At 39.4% G+C, this 21,488-nt stretch overlaps 1 protein-coding gene across 1 annotated transcript; it reads right to left on the bottom strand.

Annotated features, from left to right (window-relative positions):
- Positions 1 to 246: 246 nt before the first annotated feature.
- On the bottom strand, positions 247 to 7,226 carry LOC113042235 (Krueppel-like factor 6). Its single transcript, XM_026200903.1, has 4 exons — positions 6,900 to 7,226; positions 4,877 to 5,450; positions 4,086 to 4,209; positions 247 to 2,673 (listed from the first exon to the last, which is right to left on the bottom strand). The coding sequence occupies exons 1-4, from the start codon at positions 6,999 to 7,001 to the stop codon at positions 2,622 to 2,624; spliced, it is 852 nt and encodes a 283-aa protein (XP_026056688.1). The 5' UTR covers positions 7,002 to 7,226; the 3' UTR covers positions 247 to 2,621.
- Positions 7,227 to 21,488: the final 14,262 nt, after the last annotated feature.

A 21,488-nucleotide genomic window follows, 5' to 3' on the forward strand; every position in this document is an offset into this window, starting at 1 on the left:
TTTTGGACGCATGGCTCAGGTTCCTTTGGGATTTTCACTCATTTTCTTCACCAACTGAATTGCAGGGCTGTTCATAATAGCTCAATTTGACATATCTTGTCTGCGTCCCAAAGTTGAACACTTATAGTAGGTTTAGTAGTTTTGTTCAACTTCGCTAACACCACTGAAAATATTGTAATATTCACCCATATTTTTTTTTTTCTTAAATGACTAAAATCTAAAGTGAAATAAAGTGAAGCAAAACAACAAATTTGTCCGATAAGAATTTCTTATTATTCCAATAAAAAATACATTCATACAGAAATATAACAATTTTGCAAAACAATTTCAAATAAAATTCATATAAAGCAAAAAAACTGAACAAATAAAACAACAAAATAAAATACAAAATTAAAATCTTAGAAAAGTTTTTTTTATATTTTTTCATCCTAACTTTTGTGTTCTTATTCTTTTGTACAAATATTCTTTCGACAAGAGGGATTCATGAGAGAAAAGAGAAGTGATAGAAAGTGTTGGTTGAAGCAAGCAAATGGCAAAACTTGATTAAGGCTCCATTACCACTCGACTAATATTGGCCACTGTTGGAAAGACACATTGTTCTTTGCCCACAAAACCCAGGCTGGTCTGATTTAATGGCAGCACAGGCTGCTTCAAGTTACTTTTCTCTCAATGAAACAATGCGTAGCTGCTCGACATGCAACAGTGTCAAACCTCCATCGCTCAACAAACCAGAGCAATCCAACTCAAATAATTCAAGCATATAACTATGTACAATAAATTTAATCAATCGTTTGGTCCCTGAAAACATTAGTTTACACATTTCAGATCGCAAATGAAACGCACACACCCAGCTGAGAGGCTTCCTCCATGCGGCGTTCGACCCCACGTCAGTAAATTTCCATTGTAAATGTTGAAAAGCGGGGTGATATATCTTTATCTTTCTGGATGGCTGTGCACGGTTTCCACAATACTGTCGCTGGACTAAAACAACGGCATCCAGACAGGTCAATATCGAACTGGCCGAGTCAGCAGTCTGTAGCAGGCAGGGCCTTCAGCAATTCATTACAGAGAAGCAGTACAAGGCAAGGCCTGTCCGGCTGCAGCTTGTTAATTACAATAAATCTTTAGGTGTTTTTTCCTTTATTCTTGGTTACAGGGGACGGCGGGGGTTGGCATCCCACAAACATTCAGCCTTGTGTTATACAACAACCGGTTTTCGCATTTTAAGAGCTTTTTGTCTCGCACACACCTCCACAGACCGAGATCTTGCGTCTAAAGCGTATTCAAAACGTTCAGTCGATACCAAACCCATACTTTAAGTGCTTGCAGATCTAGAAACGTGAGGGCAAGTATAATAATGAAATCGCATGCTCAAGAATAACAATACATTAGGTATCTACAAGGGCTTGGCTACAGTGGCCTCAGAAATAGGAAAGGTGCATGTTCAGGTGAAACAGAGCCTTAATAAAGCTTTTTCAATCACTTATACAATACATTTTGTGACCCCCCAATGGGAAAGGCCACTTGCATAAGGCACCATTAAGGCCAACAGTGCATTAACAACAGGTAAAATGGAGATAGAAAGAGAGCGTTTAGTCTTCAAGATGACAAAACGAGTCTTGTATGAAATAGTCGATGAGCAGTAGGATCCTTCCCTCCACCAGAAAGGAAAAAAAAGAGGGAATTTAGAGTGAATAATGATCAATGTGTTTATGTACAATATTGTAACATTTAACCCAATTGTATTTAGCTGCGCTTTATTGGAATCTATTTGCAGTCCCAATTACAAAAAAAAAAAAAAAAAAAAAAAAAAAAAAAAGTAAAATAAAATATGTACAAACCCCAATACCATGCAACACCTGTTTATGATAGTGAAGTTATAATTGTGTTACATCTCTAAGCACACAGCTTATACAACGGACTACAAATGAGCTTTTGTAGCCTGTCAAATAACAAGCTACCGAACACATTGCACATTTAGTAGCTGCACCGAACACCAAAAAAGCCACTTTCATTCAGGGCCGAGTTTCCGCCCCCTTCTTGATGGGGGCAGGGGGTGAAACCCTGGCCGCTACGCCCCCTGCAATCTCAGAGCCCGGGGGCGTCAGGCAGGAGCTCTCAGTCTCACGGCTTCACTCACGGTTCTCGCATACCGCATGGAAACAAATACAGAAGTTGTTCCCCGACACCATTCAGCCCACAGCGATACACTGGTACCCCCCTCCCACCCTTCTTCATTCATTCATCTGTTCACTTCAAACAGGCTTTCTTTTGGATTTGTTTTAAAGTACCAGTGTATAGTCCAGGAGTTGTCCCGAAACATCATGCACCATACAACACACCATTCATTCGCTCTTTTTTTTTTTTGCTTTTTTTTTTTTTTGTTTTGTTGTATTTTTCATTATTCTTTTTTTTTTATAAATCATCCTCGGTTCTTCATACGTGATTTGTCCCTTCCTTTTTTTCGATTCAACAACCAGTCAGTCCGCCTTTATCCCGGGACTCACGGAGGCACAGGATATGGTGCAAAATGGCATGCTTTGGCTGGAACACACTCCCCCCATTTCTTGCAGGGCCGGGTCAACCAGAAAGCTGGTCAGGACACAACATATCCCCACCGCTCAAAGGTGCCTCTTCATGTGCAGGGCCAGGTGGTCCGACCTGGAGAAACACCTGGAGAAAGAAACAGAGAGAGGAAAGGTGAAAAACAAGGTCAGGCAGGGGCCACTGAAGCCGTAAAGCGTGATCAAAGACAGAGATCTGGGCATTGCGTCACTGACGAGGCCCCTAGTGGCCCTCGAGGTGAATCTGTCAAACAGAAATAGGTGCTATGAAGGCTAGTTAAAGGAAAGACAGAATGTGTATTTTCTGTGCAGAATTAGTATAGAACATAAGCAGTTTTGTACTTATAATGAGAAATCTGTGAAAATATGCAAAAGAGATTTAAACTGGTTGTAAACCGTTGAAATGGGTTTTAAATTCTAGACATAATGCACCAGACACCATGTGCCATCTTTTTTGTGTAAGTGTACGTTTATAGCGGTCACAGAATTTTGCTAGATATATATATATATAAAAACACACACACTTTTTATTCTTTTTCTTTTTTGTGGTGGAATATGCTACTACTACTGAATGAATGACCAAAAAAATAAAAATAAAAATTTTTTTTATATATATATATATATTTTTTTTTTTTATTTTTTTTTTGGTCATTCATTCAGTAGTAGTATATATATATATATATATATATATATATATATATATATATATATATATATATATATATATAGATATATATGGTAATGAATAATAAAGGTTTTTTTTTTTTTTATTAGTGTTTAGGAAAAAATGATTAAGTATACAAATTAAAATAATAAAATACAACAAAATAATTACTACATGATCTCAAGGTTATAATAATCTGAGCACCAGCCCCAAACCTTGTCGTCAAGTCTCAAGCTGAGAATCGTACACTTTTGTTGCTGTCTGAAATTATTAAACGCATTAAATTATCCATAACTTTACTGAACTTTATGAATGCTTGGTGTTCTGATTCTGCAAAAATAGAACTGCTGGCACAGATTCTGTGTGGGTCTGACTATGAGGAAAGACTTGATCAAATGTTTTGTTTTAAAGGAGAACTATGAAATGTTTCGCATCCAGTAACCACGGAAACACAACACCAAAAGGGGAAGTTGAGCAAACAATGGTGTTCAAAGCGCAAAGCTCTCAGGGAGGAAATGATTAACAGAGGAAGTGATGACAAACAGGACAGGCGCGTTTGGTCATAAAGCACACAATATCAATAGAGTATTGCGACAGTGTGGCTATTGCGCTTTCAAGCATTTAATGCGATTAGGTAATTAAGTGCTAAAACCCAAACATAATGGGGCGACTCCCATCGATGAACCAATAAAATGGAATCGATGCTGAATGCAGAGTCCGTCGCGTTTCACTGACGCACGCATCAAAGCATCAAGCATGCGGTGAGAGAGAGAGAGAGAGAGAGAGAGAGAGAGAGAGAGACAGACGGGCTTTGATAACTGTCACAGGGAGAGATAGTGAGACAGAACGGAGCGTACCTGTCACAGTGACTGCATTTAAATGGCTTTGCACCGGTGTGCTTCCTGAAGTGTCGGGTTAGCTCGTCGCTCCTCGCAAAGCGCCACTCGCAGCCTTCCCATGAACACCTGTACGGCTTCTCACCTGTAAACAAGAACACAAACACCTTTCAGCCGGCAGGTTTCGGCTGGGAAACATTCACAAATCTGAAAGGAATGTGGAACGGCGAGCTCACTAATGCTCTCAAAAATGCATCTGTAAACAGGATGCAAGTTTAGGCATTAGGTCACGCAGTCTACGAGACGAGTCTTAACTTTAATAAGATCCCTCAAGCTCTCAAGGATTACGGGAATGCACGGTATTCCAACAGTCTGCCTCTATGCGGTGTGCGCATAAACAGTGCACCGAACAATACGCGTCACACAGAACCTGTTTTGAATGCCAAGGGGCCCTTTAAAAAAAGGGGCCGCTCAGATCCCCATTCAAAAGCCTTGTTCTTTCCCATGACGGAAACCAAAACTGTTTGGTAGAGCAGGTTGTTTTCCCCCTAGCTGGCTTTCGTTCCCTGCTCCCATCCGTTCCCCCCTCCTTCCGGGCCACGGACGCATTCCAAACAGATTAGGTCACCGTTTAGGCGTGCAGTCATGCGAGGCAGATATTCACAGAGTGACATTAGCCTCGCAGCTGAGGACAGTCTGTGTTATTCAATTTCGCGGGAGTCGTGAAACCTCAGTGAAGTGCGCGAGGTTCCGCTTCCTGTTTGCTAGAGACAATGTGTAGCAACAGCATAGCTAACACTAAAGGATCTTACCTGTGTGAGTGCGCTGATGTGCTTTTAAGTGAGAACTCTTTGTGTAAACCTTCCGGCAGCCGTTGAAGTGACACCTGTGCACTCTCCTCCTGCCGTCTGGAGAGGCGTCCCCTCCTGCGGAAGCCTTATCCGAGGCCTTCCCCAGTCCGTTTTGCCGGATCTTCACCGGCACGTGCAAGTCAGTCTGTGTGGAGCCCCACACCTGCGGGACGCTGGGCTCCTGGGGCGTCTCTGGCGAGGACGGAGGCGTGCTGATGATGGAGGAACTCAAGTGATGCGCTGACTCCGTCAGAACCGAGCCCAGCGGGTTGGAGGTAAAGATGTGAGTGGGCGAGAGCTCCTCCGAACTGTCAGACGCCTCGCTGCTGGCATCCGAATTCATGCTGTTGGTTTCTAATATTTGGCAGTCCTGATTGTCGTCCTCCTTGGCGCCGGGAAGGTTGCCGTTCCCATCTCCCTTATCTCCACAAGCCAAGATGAGCTTGCTCCAAAGATCCTCCTGGCCCTCAAACTTGAGGTCAGACGCAGACACGTACGGCTCGCTCTGCAAATATCTCTCCAGCTCCAAACAAGTCTGAATCAAAACAGAAAGCACAATGTCAGAATGCGCATGAACGATTGAATGAGTTTCCTTTTACTTTCACAGCTGACTACCAAGGGTTAGTTTGGGTTAGCCATTTCCTACTGAAACATTGTGGAGTAAGATCAATACAAATCAGTATTTTAGGTATAAATATGGCTTTGATAGCTGTATATTGTCCCTTGTGAATCATCCAGACATTTCGGAGTCCTTTTAAGGAAGCCACTGAACTTCCTCGCTCGAGTTTCCTCGTTCACGCAAACTCACGTCCATCTGGTACATCTGGACGCGTTTTAACGCGTACTGAGTGTGGATGCATTACATTTGAGAGCATAAGTTCTTATGTGAACACTTCCATCTGTGTTTTTCCTCTCAATGTCAGCATTTAGTTGTGCGGTTTAGCTCTGCACATCCTCGATAACCACGATGATGTTTACCGCGCAGAATATGGCTCGAATAATCCCATGTTACGGATTCAGCACTCTACATCAGGTAAAATGTTTATTACTGAAAGCTATAGTTCAGACTTCTGTCGCCAAGTTAACATTATTCAATGTTAAGGAGACTGACAGTGTAAGTCACCATTCACTTGCGTTGTATGGACAAATATGCAATGCAAGTGAATGGTGACTGAGGCCGTCAGTCGCTAACATCCTGCCTAACAATCTTTTTTTTTTTTTTTTTTTACTAAGTAAATGGGTTTGAAACTGCATAATAGCGAGGAAATTATGACCGATTTTCATTTTGAATGAACTCTCTCTTTAAAAGACTATGCTGGGAATCATTAGGCAACTAGATGCAAACGCATGTTTAAATGCCAAGAGATAAATTCATATGGCACTATTCCAGAATCCCCAAAAGCCTGAGGGAAACTACCTGGATAAATTTCAGCAAAGATATTAAAACTATCGTGCCAAGAGTACGACTGCAACAGTTCAATCACAAGAATAACAGTATCAAGCAGCAGAACCTGCTATGACAGTTAATAAGCACCTCCTATAAACCCCGTTATGTGACAGAACATGTGCTGCAGACTGTCAAATCAACCAGTCGATGCTTGAGTAGGAAAGCATAAGAAAAAAAAGTGATCCAACCACAAATATTTTCCTCACTATATTGTGCTTTTTTACGGTTTCCAACACAACACAAGACCTGGCTCGCCAGTCCTGACTCTTCAAAAACTAATAAAATACTCTGTATGCCAAAACAAGTTTGTTTTATAATGTAGACATACGGACACATTCTACACACGCTGGCTGACAGCATTTACCGCGCGACCATGTAACCGAATCAAACACGTCATTTAGAGTGTTACACTGTTTCATTCAGCGCGTCGCGGATTGTAAATAACGCTCCGTTTTCGGTTTAAAGACAGCGAAGTCGAACCACAAGCTCTCCGTTCGCCAATCGAAGCGGAAGTTCTCAATTTTTAAAAATTGTTACCTGTTGCCAGTATTCTTCAAGAGATGGCAATGCAGAGAAATAGCCAGTGTCATGAACGATCTGAAGTTCCTGAAATATGCTGCACATTGGTAGAACATCCATTGCAATCCCAAGTATCAGGCGATAAATGTATATAAATATGTATCTTGATGAATCAAAGATAAAGTGTGGCAAGCAAGCGTCCTCTTCGTGCAATAGCAACGCAGTGCAGCCGTCGCTTTGCTCGGAGTCCGCTAGTCCGTCTGCTGAGATCACTCTGTATTTGCAAACACTGAACTCACGCAAAGCGCTGTGCTCTGTCAACTTCCCCTATTCAAACCTTGTAGCCTGCCTACTCCCTCGTGATAGCGTGACGTTCCCTCACAGGGCGTCCAATCAGATGCGAACAGGTTGCGCGGGCGCAAATGATATCACATTAAGCCAATCGCAGCGGCGTGCGGAACTAAGTCCTGCCTCCTGGCGCTATTCAACTGAACGGACCTGCGCGCTGATTGGACAATATTTTTAGAAGCGTATATAAAGGCCCTGCGCTCAAACCACCTATTTCTGTTTCTTGACGACGGAGTGTCAGACACGTCTCGGTTTGGCCAGAGTGAGCGCTGTGTGCAATCGGTTGCTTCTCCTGGAGAACTTTAGTGTGTAGCAATAAGTCCGTTTTCCGTTTTACTTTGCTTTTAGCTCCCTTGTGTAACTCCTACAATCAAAAGCAAGGCTTTGGAGAAGTTCCAAGCATTTTTCAAATGCCACAAATCAAATGTCCCTAATACTTCACAGATAATCAGTGAGGCGAGTATCTCATACTGCAATAAAATTGCCCTGAAGGCCTTGTAAACATTGAAAAAGAATCTCTGAGCAGTACACAACTTTATTAAGCAAACAGAAAATGTAGCCAATAAGATGTCGTCATGTTGGCTCACATAGTGTTTCTTTGTCTTCTTAAAAGGGAAATTCATATTTATTACTGTTTTTCTTTGGTGATTGATTGTTCAGATGTTTCTGGTGTCATGACAGACAAGTATCATATATATTAAATGTACTCTAATTAGAAATGGTAGAAAATTGAGTTGCTGTGCATTCTTAATCATGAAAATATGTTAATTAATGTCTTTTAAATTGCATATCACATTATGGCCCTCTTCTGAGTGTGCCAGCCAAGCAGCTGCCTTTGAAATGAATAGTAATCCTAACAGATAGCTTTCCCAGACATTATAGACTTCACGTTAAGGTTACATTTACTTGCACTTCGGTTGAAGTAAGAGGATACTGTACATTCAAAGTCTTCAAAAATCAGAGAAACTAACTTTTTTTTTTTTTTAATTACAGAAAACACTGTAGCTTCAGATAAAAGAGTGAAATTTGGCCAGAGCACATTGTGCATGACTCAGACATGAAGGATGTGGTCACTCTGGTAAATGAACACAGCCTAGTGAGCACAGCACTGCCAAGTTGACTTGTGTCCACTCTTTAAATAGCCACTTGTTTGGGGCCTGTCTGGACTAAGTAAGAGGTATAATGAACCTAATCTGTCTGTTTGGTTACTCGGGCTGAATTTCTGATTTAGTAGGACAAATCTGGCAATGGATTCAAGTTTAAATATAGTTAACCGAGATAAACAGTGATTTGATATTTAGTACAGGATACACTGAATCAAAACTTGAGGGCTACGTTTAATCAATCTATTTCATACTGCACAGTAAAAAAAATAAAAAATATTACAAATAATAATGATATAATAATAATAATTCTCCACAGTGCAGTATGCTTCATTTCTGTCACGTGAACTCATTACCCCATTTTGTATAAAATACATGCCATTACATCCAAATAATGAGTCAAGAGGGAGATAAATTGTGACTGATTTGTTTTCTGGTTCATTCATGGAAATGAATGGTGAAGTGGAGAGTATTGTGGGAGCATTGTGAGATACAATATTCTCTGCAGTGGCCTCAAAAATGCACATTGTGTGAAATACAGTAGGTAATTTGGGTATTTTAAGCATAGAGCCTGTACTGCACACTGAATACTCCTGTAGCAATAAGAGTATTATAGTATGAGACTTTTGTAGGAATCATTTATTTTACTTTGGTTTGAATAAAGAGACTTTTTACAGAGTGAATCATTGGCTTTCAAATATGAATGTGTAGTTCAGTGTAAAGCAAATCAAAAAGAATAACTATCATGTACAGATTTCACTCTAGCCTTCTTTATTTAGTGAGATGTTAAATTTTTCTTGCTCAAAATGAACTGTGAATAGAAAAAAAAAAAATACATATATTTGAATATAGTCTATGTTTAATGGATGATTGATTTGATTTTTAAACACACTGATTTAGCCTGTACTGAGTCAATCGTTTGTCTTTTTTAACACTAGTGATTCACAAAGTAATCACTTAATCTTCTGGAATGGCTCAGAAATTGAGAGATACCGCTTTTATCGCTTGGATAAGACATGCGGGTGCAGTTAATTTACACGCCAATCCGGCCTCCTGTCCTCTGAATTCAGAAGAGATGTTACAAACAACATTTCCTGAACAGAGTGCCATTGTCCAGCGCCACAGTATAGTCTGGTGCTAACCTCTGGAGAACTGAGTCCCCATTGTAGCTCTCAGCTGGGGCCATATTTGTAACTCGTAGCATCTGATTCAGTCATATGGTGGTGTGTTTGGAGCTGCAGCGCCTGGCCATGATAGTCATTCGAAGGAATTTTTGAGCTGCTCATCATAGGGGAAGTGATGCAACTGTTAATCATTGGCAAAGGTCAGACATTCCGGACAATGGCTTTGTCCAGCCTGCTTTTGAACTGAAAGAGTGCCATTGAGGACAGTCTGTCACTCTGGACCTCAGCGTCTGTCCTTTTAAACCCATTGAAATTGAACTGCAACAATGAGTTGCAGTTTAACAGTGTGTCTTAATGTCATGCTTTACACCGCGTCGCGTTAAGCTGATCTGAGTGTTCAAGCTGTCATAACTGAGCGAGGGTCATGTGACCCGGTACCCAATGTGGATTGAAAGAGAACGCGTGGCCATCGACTAACGAACAAAACGACAATAAGGTGGCAATGTTGTGAGACAACAAAGCAATCCACAATGGAAAGTTGCCACTTGACGCCCTTTTCATCCCCATTCATATCCCCCGAGTGCATTATCCAGCGGGATGTTTCATTAAGGAAGTGTCCAGAAAAGGCTCTGCGGTGGGCCCTGGCAGCCTTTTAGCAAGGTTCTAAACTCTATCATCATCATGCAACCCTTCCTGCACAGTAGCCACAGGAAAGAGCAATTACGCACAGGGTCCATTTTAATACATCAGTGTCAGTACAATCAGTAAGTTGTTGCAGGTTGTTCTTTATGCCTTCTTAACGATGCACCATATAGAGGGCCATTTATCCCGCGAGTACCCATCCCGTGATGCGTGCAAAAACAATTATTGGCCGTTCTTTTCAGGAAAAGTTGATCCTGCGAGCAGCGCGCACATGGGTCAGCGGGCAGGGAATAGCCGGAAACTAGTCGCTATGCAAATAGACTGAGACACTAATTAGCCTTAATACAGCGCAGACATGGAACAGGCCAAGCATTTCCAATTGGATTTGCTGAAGCGAGGAAACGCACACCAATAGCTGTGTTTTATTAAAACTGGAAACTGGAACCCCAAAGTGACAGCAATACCATCAATGCCTGTTTTGTATATGGTTTCAAACAAAAGACATTGCGTATCTGTGTTTGTTCTCACCTTGGCTGTATGAAAGCTCGCTTATATGCAATTCATTTGGTGTTCATGTTCCTCAATTATTAATATAATGCATTTTGTGTAGCAATTACCAATTTGAGTCTCCAATATATCGGGGAACTCGAGAAAATCCGACTGTAATTCAGCAAATCATCCCTAAACAATTTGTTTTACCAGGTGCATGTAATTGAGATGCACTGCTTTTCATAAGGACACTGAGCAATTGCTGGGACATTAATAAAATGAGAATAAATTGATTGATTGGGAATCGATGCAGTGACATCAATCTTTGCCGGTAAAAGAGCAGGAGAGAGAGACAAAAGGAGAAATCAATATTCTTTCTAATGCACCATGTCATAAATCAGAATCGTCTTACTGTATGCGGTACCTGGCGACGCAAAAGTGATCATTGGCCTCATTAGTCTTCACACATGGTCCGTCTCTGTTTGCTCAGTCTTGCAGACGCTTCACTGAAATTCAGCCAAGAGTGGTATTAAACGATCGGTGTGTGCCTCTCTTCAGCTCTGTGTGTATTGATGGGCAGACAAGTCGGCCACCTTACAGAGGGCACTGAAGCCTTCTTTTAGAAAAAAAAAGAAATAAATACAATATATATATATATATATATATATATATATATATACACACACACACATTGTGAATTTTCTTCATGATTTTAATTACCTTTTTTTTCTAAAGACTTCTTTCTAAATTCCAAATAGTCATGATCCATGTGTATTTTAATAGTATTTCTGATTTAATCCTTATTAATATGCTGCTAGAGTTGAGAGGTTTGATTCATTTCCATAATTCCAGTCTTTCCTTCTCTTTCTTTTTCAATAACATGGATTAACAATTTTTCAGTACCACTTATACAAATGTTTACAGAAAAACCTCTTTTTAGGTTAAGCATGACACTCATTTTTACCCTTTTCCAGATACATGAATGTATTTAAAAAGTACGTTATAATGCATACTATTTTAATATTTTCGCGATGTTTTATTATTTATTAATGTCACCCACAATGTCAAAGTCATGTAGTGTTTTCAGTATGTGAAAAACAATGTGAAAGCTGTGTGAAATTATATTAGTATTTATTTATTTTATTTTTTTCTTTTTATAGCAAGGAAAGATTAGTTTAGATTGCCTTAAGTCATGTAAGTGCAACTCCCCCCAAGATTTTCACATTATTAATTTATGATTTTATATAATAATAATAATAATAATAATAATAATAATAATAATAATAATAACTTTTCTTTTTAGGTAAAAATAATTGGGTAAAAATATTTTTGAAAATATTGATAAAGTGTATGAATAATTTTACACTGGAAGTTTTATTTGAAAGTACATACTGTCCTCATAAATAGAGAACTATTTTTAGTGTTTAAACCCCATTAATAGCAAACAATCCGGTAGTTCTCAGATTCACTTTCTGTTATTTCTGATATCAGACACTTACCACACAAGTGTTTGGCATTGCACTAAAAAATAAGGAAATAACTGGCATCTAAATATAGGGTATCTAAAAACCGCATCAAATGTGCCCTATATTGATGGGGGTGGCATTCGCGTAATTGAAACTCTGTAGGAAGATCTTAAATGTGCTGGAAAATGTAAAGGCCAGCTGAATGGTCATTGTTTCACAGTGTGAAGCATTCTGTGGTCGAGGGTTGTTTTCCCCTGTGATTTGATACGCTAAAGGCTGCTACCATTAATTATTCCACGACAAGGAATGTGAAGTATTTTAAGTGTTTTTTTTTTTTTCTTTTTTTACTGGAACTCCGTGGGAAAATGGCCTCTCAGTTTTTGTTTAGTTTTTTCAGAAGGGGGCTGGGCATTTATCTGTAAAAAAAAAAAGTGTAAACAGAAGCCCAACCCTCTGATTACAGGCTTGGGTGAATGAATACATGATGCTTTTAGAGAGTTGAGCGTGTAGACCCTCTATCAGGTTACCTTGACCATTAATGACATGGATAGACCCTGTGAATCAGTTCTGAACTTTTCACAAGCTCATTTTTCACACCCGATATTTTATCATGCTAGGCTAGCATTCAGTAGTGTTTGTGCTATGAACGTAATTGATTCATTATATTATGCACCATTTTCTATGTCATCATGCTTACATTTTCATCTGGTGTACTATAAAACGAACATTAAAATCCCATAACCGTGCATTGAAGGAGCCATATCTACAGAGCAGAATATTATGGAGCTTTTTTATCAGGCAACCAGCCAGAAACCCCTATCGACTGCATCTAGAACACCTTATCAACTGCATGAGGACGCCATGGCATCGTAGCATCACATTTCTTACAGGCAAAGGTCCTTTTTTCACCCAGAACATATCTTTATTTAAGTCTACTTCAATATTTTTCCACAGTTTTTCTATGTAAACAGATGTGAGACAAATATTTTTGATTGTTGCGTTTGCATCTTGCATCTTTTGCAGCATTACTTTAAAAAATAAATCTCGAGACATAGCATTTTGTCCAGTTCGATCTCACAAGAAAACTTAACTATTTTATGAGGAATTTCGCATTAATTCATATGATTTTAATTGTATGAAAATGTTCAGTTTCTACATTTTTTTAGGTTGTACGGAATCATACTGAGATTATAAAGTGTGATTGGGGAAGTGTGGGGAAGTTGTGGCCTAACGGTTAGAGTATTGGCCTTGCAATCCAAGGGTTGTGAGTCTTGGGCTGGCAGGAATTGTAGATGGGGGGAGTGAATGTACAGTGCTCTCTTCAACTTCAATACCATGACTTAGGTGCCCTTGAGCAAGGCAGCGAACCCCCAACTGTTCCCCACGGCGCCGCAGCATAAATGGCTGCCCACTGCTCTTTGAATGGGTTAAACACAGAGCACAAATTCTGAGTATGGCTATAAACTTGGCTGTATGTCACATCACTTTACCAAACCAACCACATAATGCCAAAAGCAAAGCTTAAAATAGTTATGAACTGCCATGCATTTTTTCCCCATATTCCACTGTTTACTGTACTTTAAAAACGAACTGAAAAACTGAACATTTTCTTTTTTTTCTTGTTCCATGTGAAGAATGGCAATTGAGAGACATTTGCAAAGTATCCATGGCTTGACTCACTACATGACGTTAGCTGTGTATTCTGTGCACATTAACAGTGGGTCACCCTACTGTCCTACTGACTGGGGTAAATAAACGTAACATTTATTTTGTCCTTCTCTAAAATCTGATACTGAGCCAAGCCTCGAAATGTGGAGTGGACGTCAGCCGTCCTCCCCCATCATCTCTTCCAGTCTGTCCAGTCCATCGGGACGCTGATCTCGGGCAGACAGGTCAGTGCCCTGGAGGTCCACGTTCCTCTCTCTGCAACACAATGGGACTTATCTCTTATCTCAGCTCCACATCTAATGTATATCACAGTTTCAGTGTAACAGAAAGAGCAGAGAAAAGAAAGAGAAAGCAACTGTCCTTTTCTTGAAAGATATGCCAAATCGAACAGGGGCTATTTTATTTTATTTTATTTTATTTTATTTTATTTTATTTTATTTTATCAGTAGTTCTCTCTCTGGCCCCACTTCAATCAAATAATGAATTAATGACTTAATATTATTTCTAAATATTTTCTATTTTTTTTTTTTTTACTCTCTCATAATACATTTTGTAAATATTAATTATAAATAAAATAAGTATTATTAATCATTGTTTTAAGAAATTATTAAAATATTTAATTATGACAAAAATGTTTATTTATTCATTCTAGGTAAAAGTATTTACATTGTATTTATAATGGTCAAATATAAATAGCAAAATAGAATTCTTTCAAAAGAATCATGTGACACAGATTGTTAATGGCTGATGAAAATTCAGCTTTGTCATAGCAGGAATAAATTGAATTTTAAAATATATTAGAAAAAAAAAACAGTTAATTAAATTGTAATTATAATATTTCACACTATTATTACCTTGTTATTTATTTATATATATATATATATATATATATATATATATATATATATATATATATATATATATATATATATATATATATATATATATATATATATATATATGCCCATGCAACTTGAAAACATTGGAGGCCATTATTTTTAATTTGTTGTTCTGGAAGTGGCGTAGAAATGAAACATTTCACCTTTATATTGAGTAATTTAATTTTCTTCTGAAACTACAGATCTGTGAATAATGTACCATATTATTGCACACATGCTCATTATAATGTAGTTCAGGATGTGTGCGCAAAATCCAACAACCCGTGACGAAACATGTCAGAGAGAATAGACTAAATAGACTCATAATCTACATTCACGCTCTTTTTGCCTCATTAGTAGACCACTTTCTATTAGCACATTATCACATTTTGTAGATGCATCGCAATAACACACATTCATCTTATCTGTTCAATGTACTGCTCATGTGCATTCACTCAGTTTTGGATGGGTGAAAACAGGCAAATTAATAATTCCGTCACCATGGCAACGTGGCTTCCGAATCCACGGAGTGAGGCAGAATTAGGAATAATGACAGGAAACAGAATGAAAATGAGATTTCGGAGCAAGTTGGATTTGTATTAACATGGCCAGTAATTTAACCAATCGTGATAAGACATTCAAAAGGGATTTTGAGGTCCTTTGTCATGGTAACAATAGCAACAGTGAGTACACACAGAGCGGTTGAAAAAGTGAATACTAAGTGACTAACTCCACGCCTGAACTCTCATGAGGCTCTCTAATAAAGGAAAGTTTCTTTTTTGTTACTGTCAGTATGACTAGCACAGCTTGTCTCGCCCCGTTAGGAGAGTATGACATATCGAACGGTGCTTTCCTTTTAAAAATATAAGAATAACATTCAGGCTTCTTCTTGTTTTAGGCTGGATCTGAAAGTATCCACAGCGAATTCACTGGAATAAAAACATATCAATTACAATAAATGGAACAGAATCTTAAAACTTAAAAAAAGCCCCAAAGCACACTAAATTATTAATAAATATACTTCACCTGTATTACACCAGAAGTCCCCAAATCTGAATCTGAAATCAAAAACTCAAAACCACGATCAGTCTTATTCATTAGCAAATCTTTCAAAGTGGTTTTCTGAAGAGAATCAACACTTATTGATTCTCGTATATGCGTAACCTAAAAGTGTTTCCTATGTAAGTGTGATAAAAACATGGCACGTTTGGTTTCAGCTTATCATATGAAGCAGCTGACATGAGGTCTGTGGTTGAAGGTTACCTCAGACTGTAAGCGTGTGTTTACTGTCTTTGTATTTGTGTTTGTACATTCAAAACCGCACCATGATATCATCCTCTTATGGACTTTAGACTATGATATCATATGTTTGAGCAGTGTCATCGACAGTTTCCTGCACTGCTCCCATCTTCCCATCACACTGGTTATGTCATTTTCCCATGACTAAGGCATTCTCTGACCGGATTGTTTTACTTTGGCCGGGTCAGCACACTCAGAGACGGATCAGAGTTGTTTTGCAAACACCTGTGCATGATCCTATTGGCTGGGGATTCAGGTGTGACTGTTGACTCACCAGAGACTGCATGAGTTGGTGTCCATTTAATAGAAACATGTTTAACAGTGCGGTTTATAGAGGGTTGGCAAAGACATAGCTAGTAAAATATTATATAGCTTTAGTAGAAACCATGAGGCTACTGCTGCAAGAGTGTGTAAAACAGCAAAAGTAGACTGTATATCATAATTCATTGCGCTAGGATCCCTCAAATGAGGAATTTCATTGTGGTCCCATAATTGTCTTCACAATTGTAATCTAATAAAATTGCATTATTTAAAAGCCTTCCACCTCACAAAGTAAAGCACAATTTGTACAAGTATTGCAAAAGTGCTTGTTGTGTTAAACGTTTGGTAAGCCCAGTTAGATTCTCACTATTCCCCATTGAAATGTGAGTAGCATTAGATCCCCTCTCTTTCTCTATTTCTCTGTGTAAACACCTGCGAATGACTAACCCATATCTCATGACCGGCCTGCAGTGCTGCGAGCCCTGTGTCCTGCATTCTCCAGGAAATGAGGCATGATGCGTGCCATCACCCAGACACAACCCCTCAGGAACCAGGAGCACAGATATAAAACAGACTGTTAGCTTAACACACAGCATAGCTGGGTCACAAGGAAAGGGTCAACTTTCATATGATCCTAAGCGAAATTGACTTCATGTTGAGGATGCATCTCTTTGTTGTTCCCCTAGTTTAGTTGAATAGTTAGTTTGTTTACACTTAAATATAATATGCAATCATTGTTTGCAGTAATGCTTAATAAATATGAGAGTGTGCTCATATGTGGTTGCTAGGGTGTGTGTGAGTGTGTGTGTATTCTGAGTGAAAACAGTCTACTGCCAAGTATCTGATATTTCTGGTGCCTAGAAATTATTTTGTTCCCCCTTGAAGTAAACTATGAAAATTCTTACAACTATTAGCTGTTAGCCACCAGAACAAAATCATAAGCAAGATAACACAAAATAAAAATAAAAATACTTAGACACCGAAAGCCTACTGGGCAGTGCATCAACATATAATGCTGTTGTGTTGCGGACGTCCCGAGTTCGAATCCCAGCTTGAGGACATTTCCCAAACCCACCCCCTTTTTCCCCTGCCTGCTCTACACTATCCTATCTTAATAAATGTAAAATGGCTAAAGGAAATCTTAAAAACAAAATATGGAATCCCTAACCCTAAATATGAGTATTGCCATAGCAAGAACCACTAATTATAGCAGTTTGCAAACAGAGGTCTTGACCCTGAAACCCTTTGCAATGAAGCAAAGTGGAAACACACCTTCTAGGATAGTGGGTCCCCAGGAACAAGTGCCAAACATAGTGTTCCAGATACATTCACTAAAGAAGCAAAAAGTAAGCTAACATCTAAGGGATGCTACATCGGTACAAATCATAGGGGTCACACGTACGTTTATGATAAATACATCTTGACGGCACATTGACCGACATTGAGCGTAAAACCTATTTTCATTCTGGAGACACTTTACCAGTCCTCATAGTTCATGGTGCTGACAGCTTACTGTGACAGAGCTCTAGCCATGATGAGTGGCAGACAGGAGACTGCTGGAGACTATCGCCTATGCCCCAGAGAGCTGCCAGACACGGCTTCCTATCAAGCAGGCCGGAAGGAAGCCGAGTGTGTCAACACAGCACCGCACACCTCACTCATCCAATCGCTAATGGATGAAGACGCCGCAGCTGTCCTCAGAGAGGGAAAAAGAGGAAAACACATAGTGAACATGAAACTCCGTTTCCCAGAAGGCCTCTTTTTTTCTGCTCCAAAACAACAACAAGTCGACAGCAACACAAATCATTACTGACAGACAGATACCCAGGTGAGTTCTAATAGGAATCAACCACTTGTTTTTAACCTCTACAGTCACCTGAAATGACTTTGGGGTGTGGACAACATCTGAAGGATTTTAGGATAGTGTTCCGGTTGAATAGAGGCCATGGTTTCCTCAAAGTAGGTAAGTGTTTCTGAGGTGATTCCAGTTAGAGCTTGTGCAGCTTTCAATAGTAAGCCGATAAGCATTACAGATGCTGACAATTTTGGCCCTTCTCTCACTTTCCAGATGATGTCATTGCTGAACGGTGCTAGCAATACTTTTAAACATCAGACAGACTACAGAAATGGAAGGCTAGAGAATCCAATAACCAAGTGTCAGGGTGATCAGTAAATCAAGCTTTACACCAAAAGAACCAGCATGAAATTTTCTGACAAAGACTTGCCGGCTTTGGATTGGCTTCCCTTGTGTGACTTAATTAGCGGCTCAGGCCAAGCTCAATGAAGCAGCTCTCTGGGACTTTCTGAGTGGAGGTGTGAAAATCTGGGTCAGTAGGGCTGAGAGAACATTGAGGTTTCCTTGCCATGGGTCTGAGCTTTCTATCACACTATCAACCACTGACAAACTCCACGATAAGACAGGGACAAACCTTGGCACTGGTTACAGCAGCTGGCCAGCTCAGCATTCCCATCAATTCCCTCTAATCCTGGTATTTAACTATATCCCCTGCCCTACCAAACCAGAGACCAGCCACATTCCTCTGCTGGCACACCAGGGCACTATATTTGAAAAGCGAGCAACTCTCACAATGGCCTAGCAACAATTTGCACACTTGCATTGGCATGACCAAAGTCCCATCCTACTGACGAGGCCATGCAAAGGAATGGCGCTAATTACATATCGTCACTTGTTCTTTTTTGGGCCACCTCTTGTTCATTCTGTCACTCCACCATTCACAGTTTATCTTTACCCTTTTAGTTTTCCTCGTAAGTTGGGGTTTGCTCACATTAACTGCCTCGTGCTTCAATTATGCTGCAGCCTTCCCTCAGAAAACCTCATCATGTGTACCACAGGTTGCAACCTGAAAGAGATCCATCACCTGCTGATCCGATACGTTTCGGCAGCAAGGGCCATTTCTGTAAGGCAGTTATTAGCGCCACAGTCGACGCAAAGTAATTAACCACAATACAGCGTCGAAACATTTGTTCCGAATGGTTCCCCATCACCGGAGAAGCCATTTTCTCTCATTCCCAAGGTCAGATGGATGAGATAGCCCACCGTGCCACTGGATCCTGACAACAGGGTGCTGCAATCACCGCTGTCTTTGATATTTAATGGGGAATGAGTGCAGTAACCTTTAGTGTTTGCCTGTGAGACCCCCCCTTCTCGCCCGCTTCCCCCTCCTCTGACTCCCTCTCTCCTCTGTGGGGCAGTCAGAAAACAGAAGGATCACTTTGGAAAGACATGTGAAGTGTGTTTGCGTGCCAGGCGGTGCCGTGGGAGCAAGGGTGTGTGTATGCACACACACATACACTCGCAGACGCTGCCAAATGGATGCATGTCAGTGCTGTTTGGGTTGACAAGGGACTTACTTGTGGGCCAGAGGGCAGAAAGAAGTGCAAAAGTAAAAATAGTCACTCTCCTCTGCTAACTTTGCACTAGTGATGCAAAGAATTTGACACAATTTTCATCAAATTGTGTAAAGTCTTTAGCTTAAATAATAAGGTCAGTGTACATCCCAGTGTACTAGAGACTCAAATTGCACTTGAGAAAAAGTGCCATAGGGTTACCATGGTCTTGTGGACACTACTACTCGTATTATGAATATATTCTTTAAAGTACCTTACCTTTAAATACAGGGGCATATTTTAAACCCTATTAGAACATGAATATTAATTACTGTAGGTGATGTAACATGATGCAACAGCAGTAGTCCTAACTGTTTTGCTGAGGGGCAGGTAAGTGGGTGCTAGCTATAACAGAATTACTATTTACCAACTGCACACTTGCTCAGGGTCTTCTGCTTGGATTTGTCATTTCATATGATTGCATACTATTTAAAATCTAATGTTTCTCTAATGGGTTGCTATAATGCATCATTACACACAGAGTACCATTAGTACTGCAGTTTCTGTAAGGGTAGTTACCTGATTTTGTTTCTACATTAATCACTAATGTTGACTATGATATTGTGTTTCTGTAAGCTAATACATTTAAATTCAGGGAGTTAATTATACAATTTGGGAATCTGACAAGCACATATGCATACAATATAATGCACTTTGTGTTTTTGAAGCCGATTATAACACAGCTAACAGCTAATTAACGTTCATGAACCCAATCAGAAGTGATTGTGTTGCACACTGCCAGTTTTTAGGCAAAGTAATGACAATGACAAAACTCAACTCCGTAGGTGAAGGAGAAAAACTCCACACCATCTTCAATCTAAACAGTTTATACTGACAGACAAATGGATGAAAAATCTTGTCTGTCATCACTGCTCTGAGTTAAATGGACACTATGTACAGTAAGAATATTACAGAAGATGTTCTCCATGTAGTTGTTTTTCTCCTGCGCTAAATTCCAAGTTGGAACCGAGCCACAGTATGCAGCTTGTTTGACTGCTTTAAAGATGCATCCCTCATTTTTGTACCTCTCCAGAGTGCTCAGCCAAAGACAGGTAAGAAAAACTCCCTTGACATCCTGCAGAAATGAGAAGTGCCTTATGTAACAATGGCTTACCTTCTCTCATCACCATTTGCTGACAGTGTTTACTTTAGCATGTTTTCTCTGAATCCACAGGCATGAACATATGGAGATAGAGAATGATGATCAATGTTCCCAACATTCCTGGTCATCATTGTCTTCATGCTCCACTGTGAACATACAGCCATGCAATTAATAATGTCAAACATGTATGTCTTTCTCACGCCATGTGTCAGTCAGGAAGACATCACAAGGAGTAATGTTTTATGATGGGGCCTCTGTTTGATGTAGATCACATGTCCAGGACTGGATGAAATGTGCTTGAAAGAAGTTGTGTTGAAGCAAGCCTATGGTCACAAAGTTGTTTTCACACTGCAAGCGTGTGAATGTGTGTCCCGAAATATCAATAAATAGATAAATAAGTAAGCAAACCCGTTTGTTAAAAAAAAAAAAAAATAATAAAAAATTGTATTTTTAATTTATTTATTTAAATTTTTTTGGACCTTTTTTTGCTTGTCTGAACAAAGCCATTTGGTTTCTTTTGCAGATAAGGGAATTATATCAGGCAATTTGGTTTAAAAAAAAAAAAAAAAAAAAAAAAAAAAAATATATATATATATATATATTATAATAAAACAGTAATTATAATGTGAAATGGTAAAAATGCATGTGAAGTGAAATGAAATCAGTGACGTCTTATCCATTTTATTATCTCTTGGTATTCTGCTCACTGCTTTTGTTCTGAACACCAGTGCAGAATCTATTGAAAATTACACTGAATTCCTGATTTCCATTGTCATTGTCCACTGAGGTCTTGGTCCTTGAATGCGACTTTTGATTCTC

This window comes from Carassius auratus, chromosome 24 (assembly GCF_003368295.1).
Source record: "Carassius auratus strain Wakin chromosome 24, ASM336829v1, whole genome shotgun sequence".
NCBI lineage: Eukaryota > Metazoa > Chordata > Actinopteri > Cypriniformes > Cyprinidae > Carassius > Carassius auratus.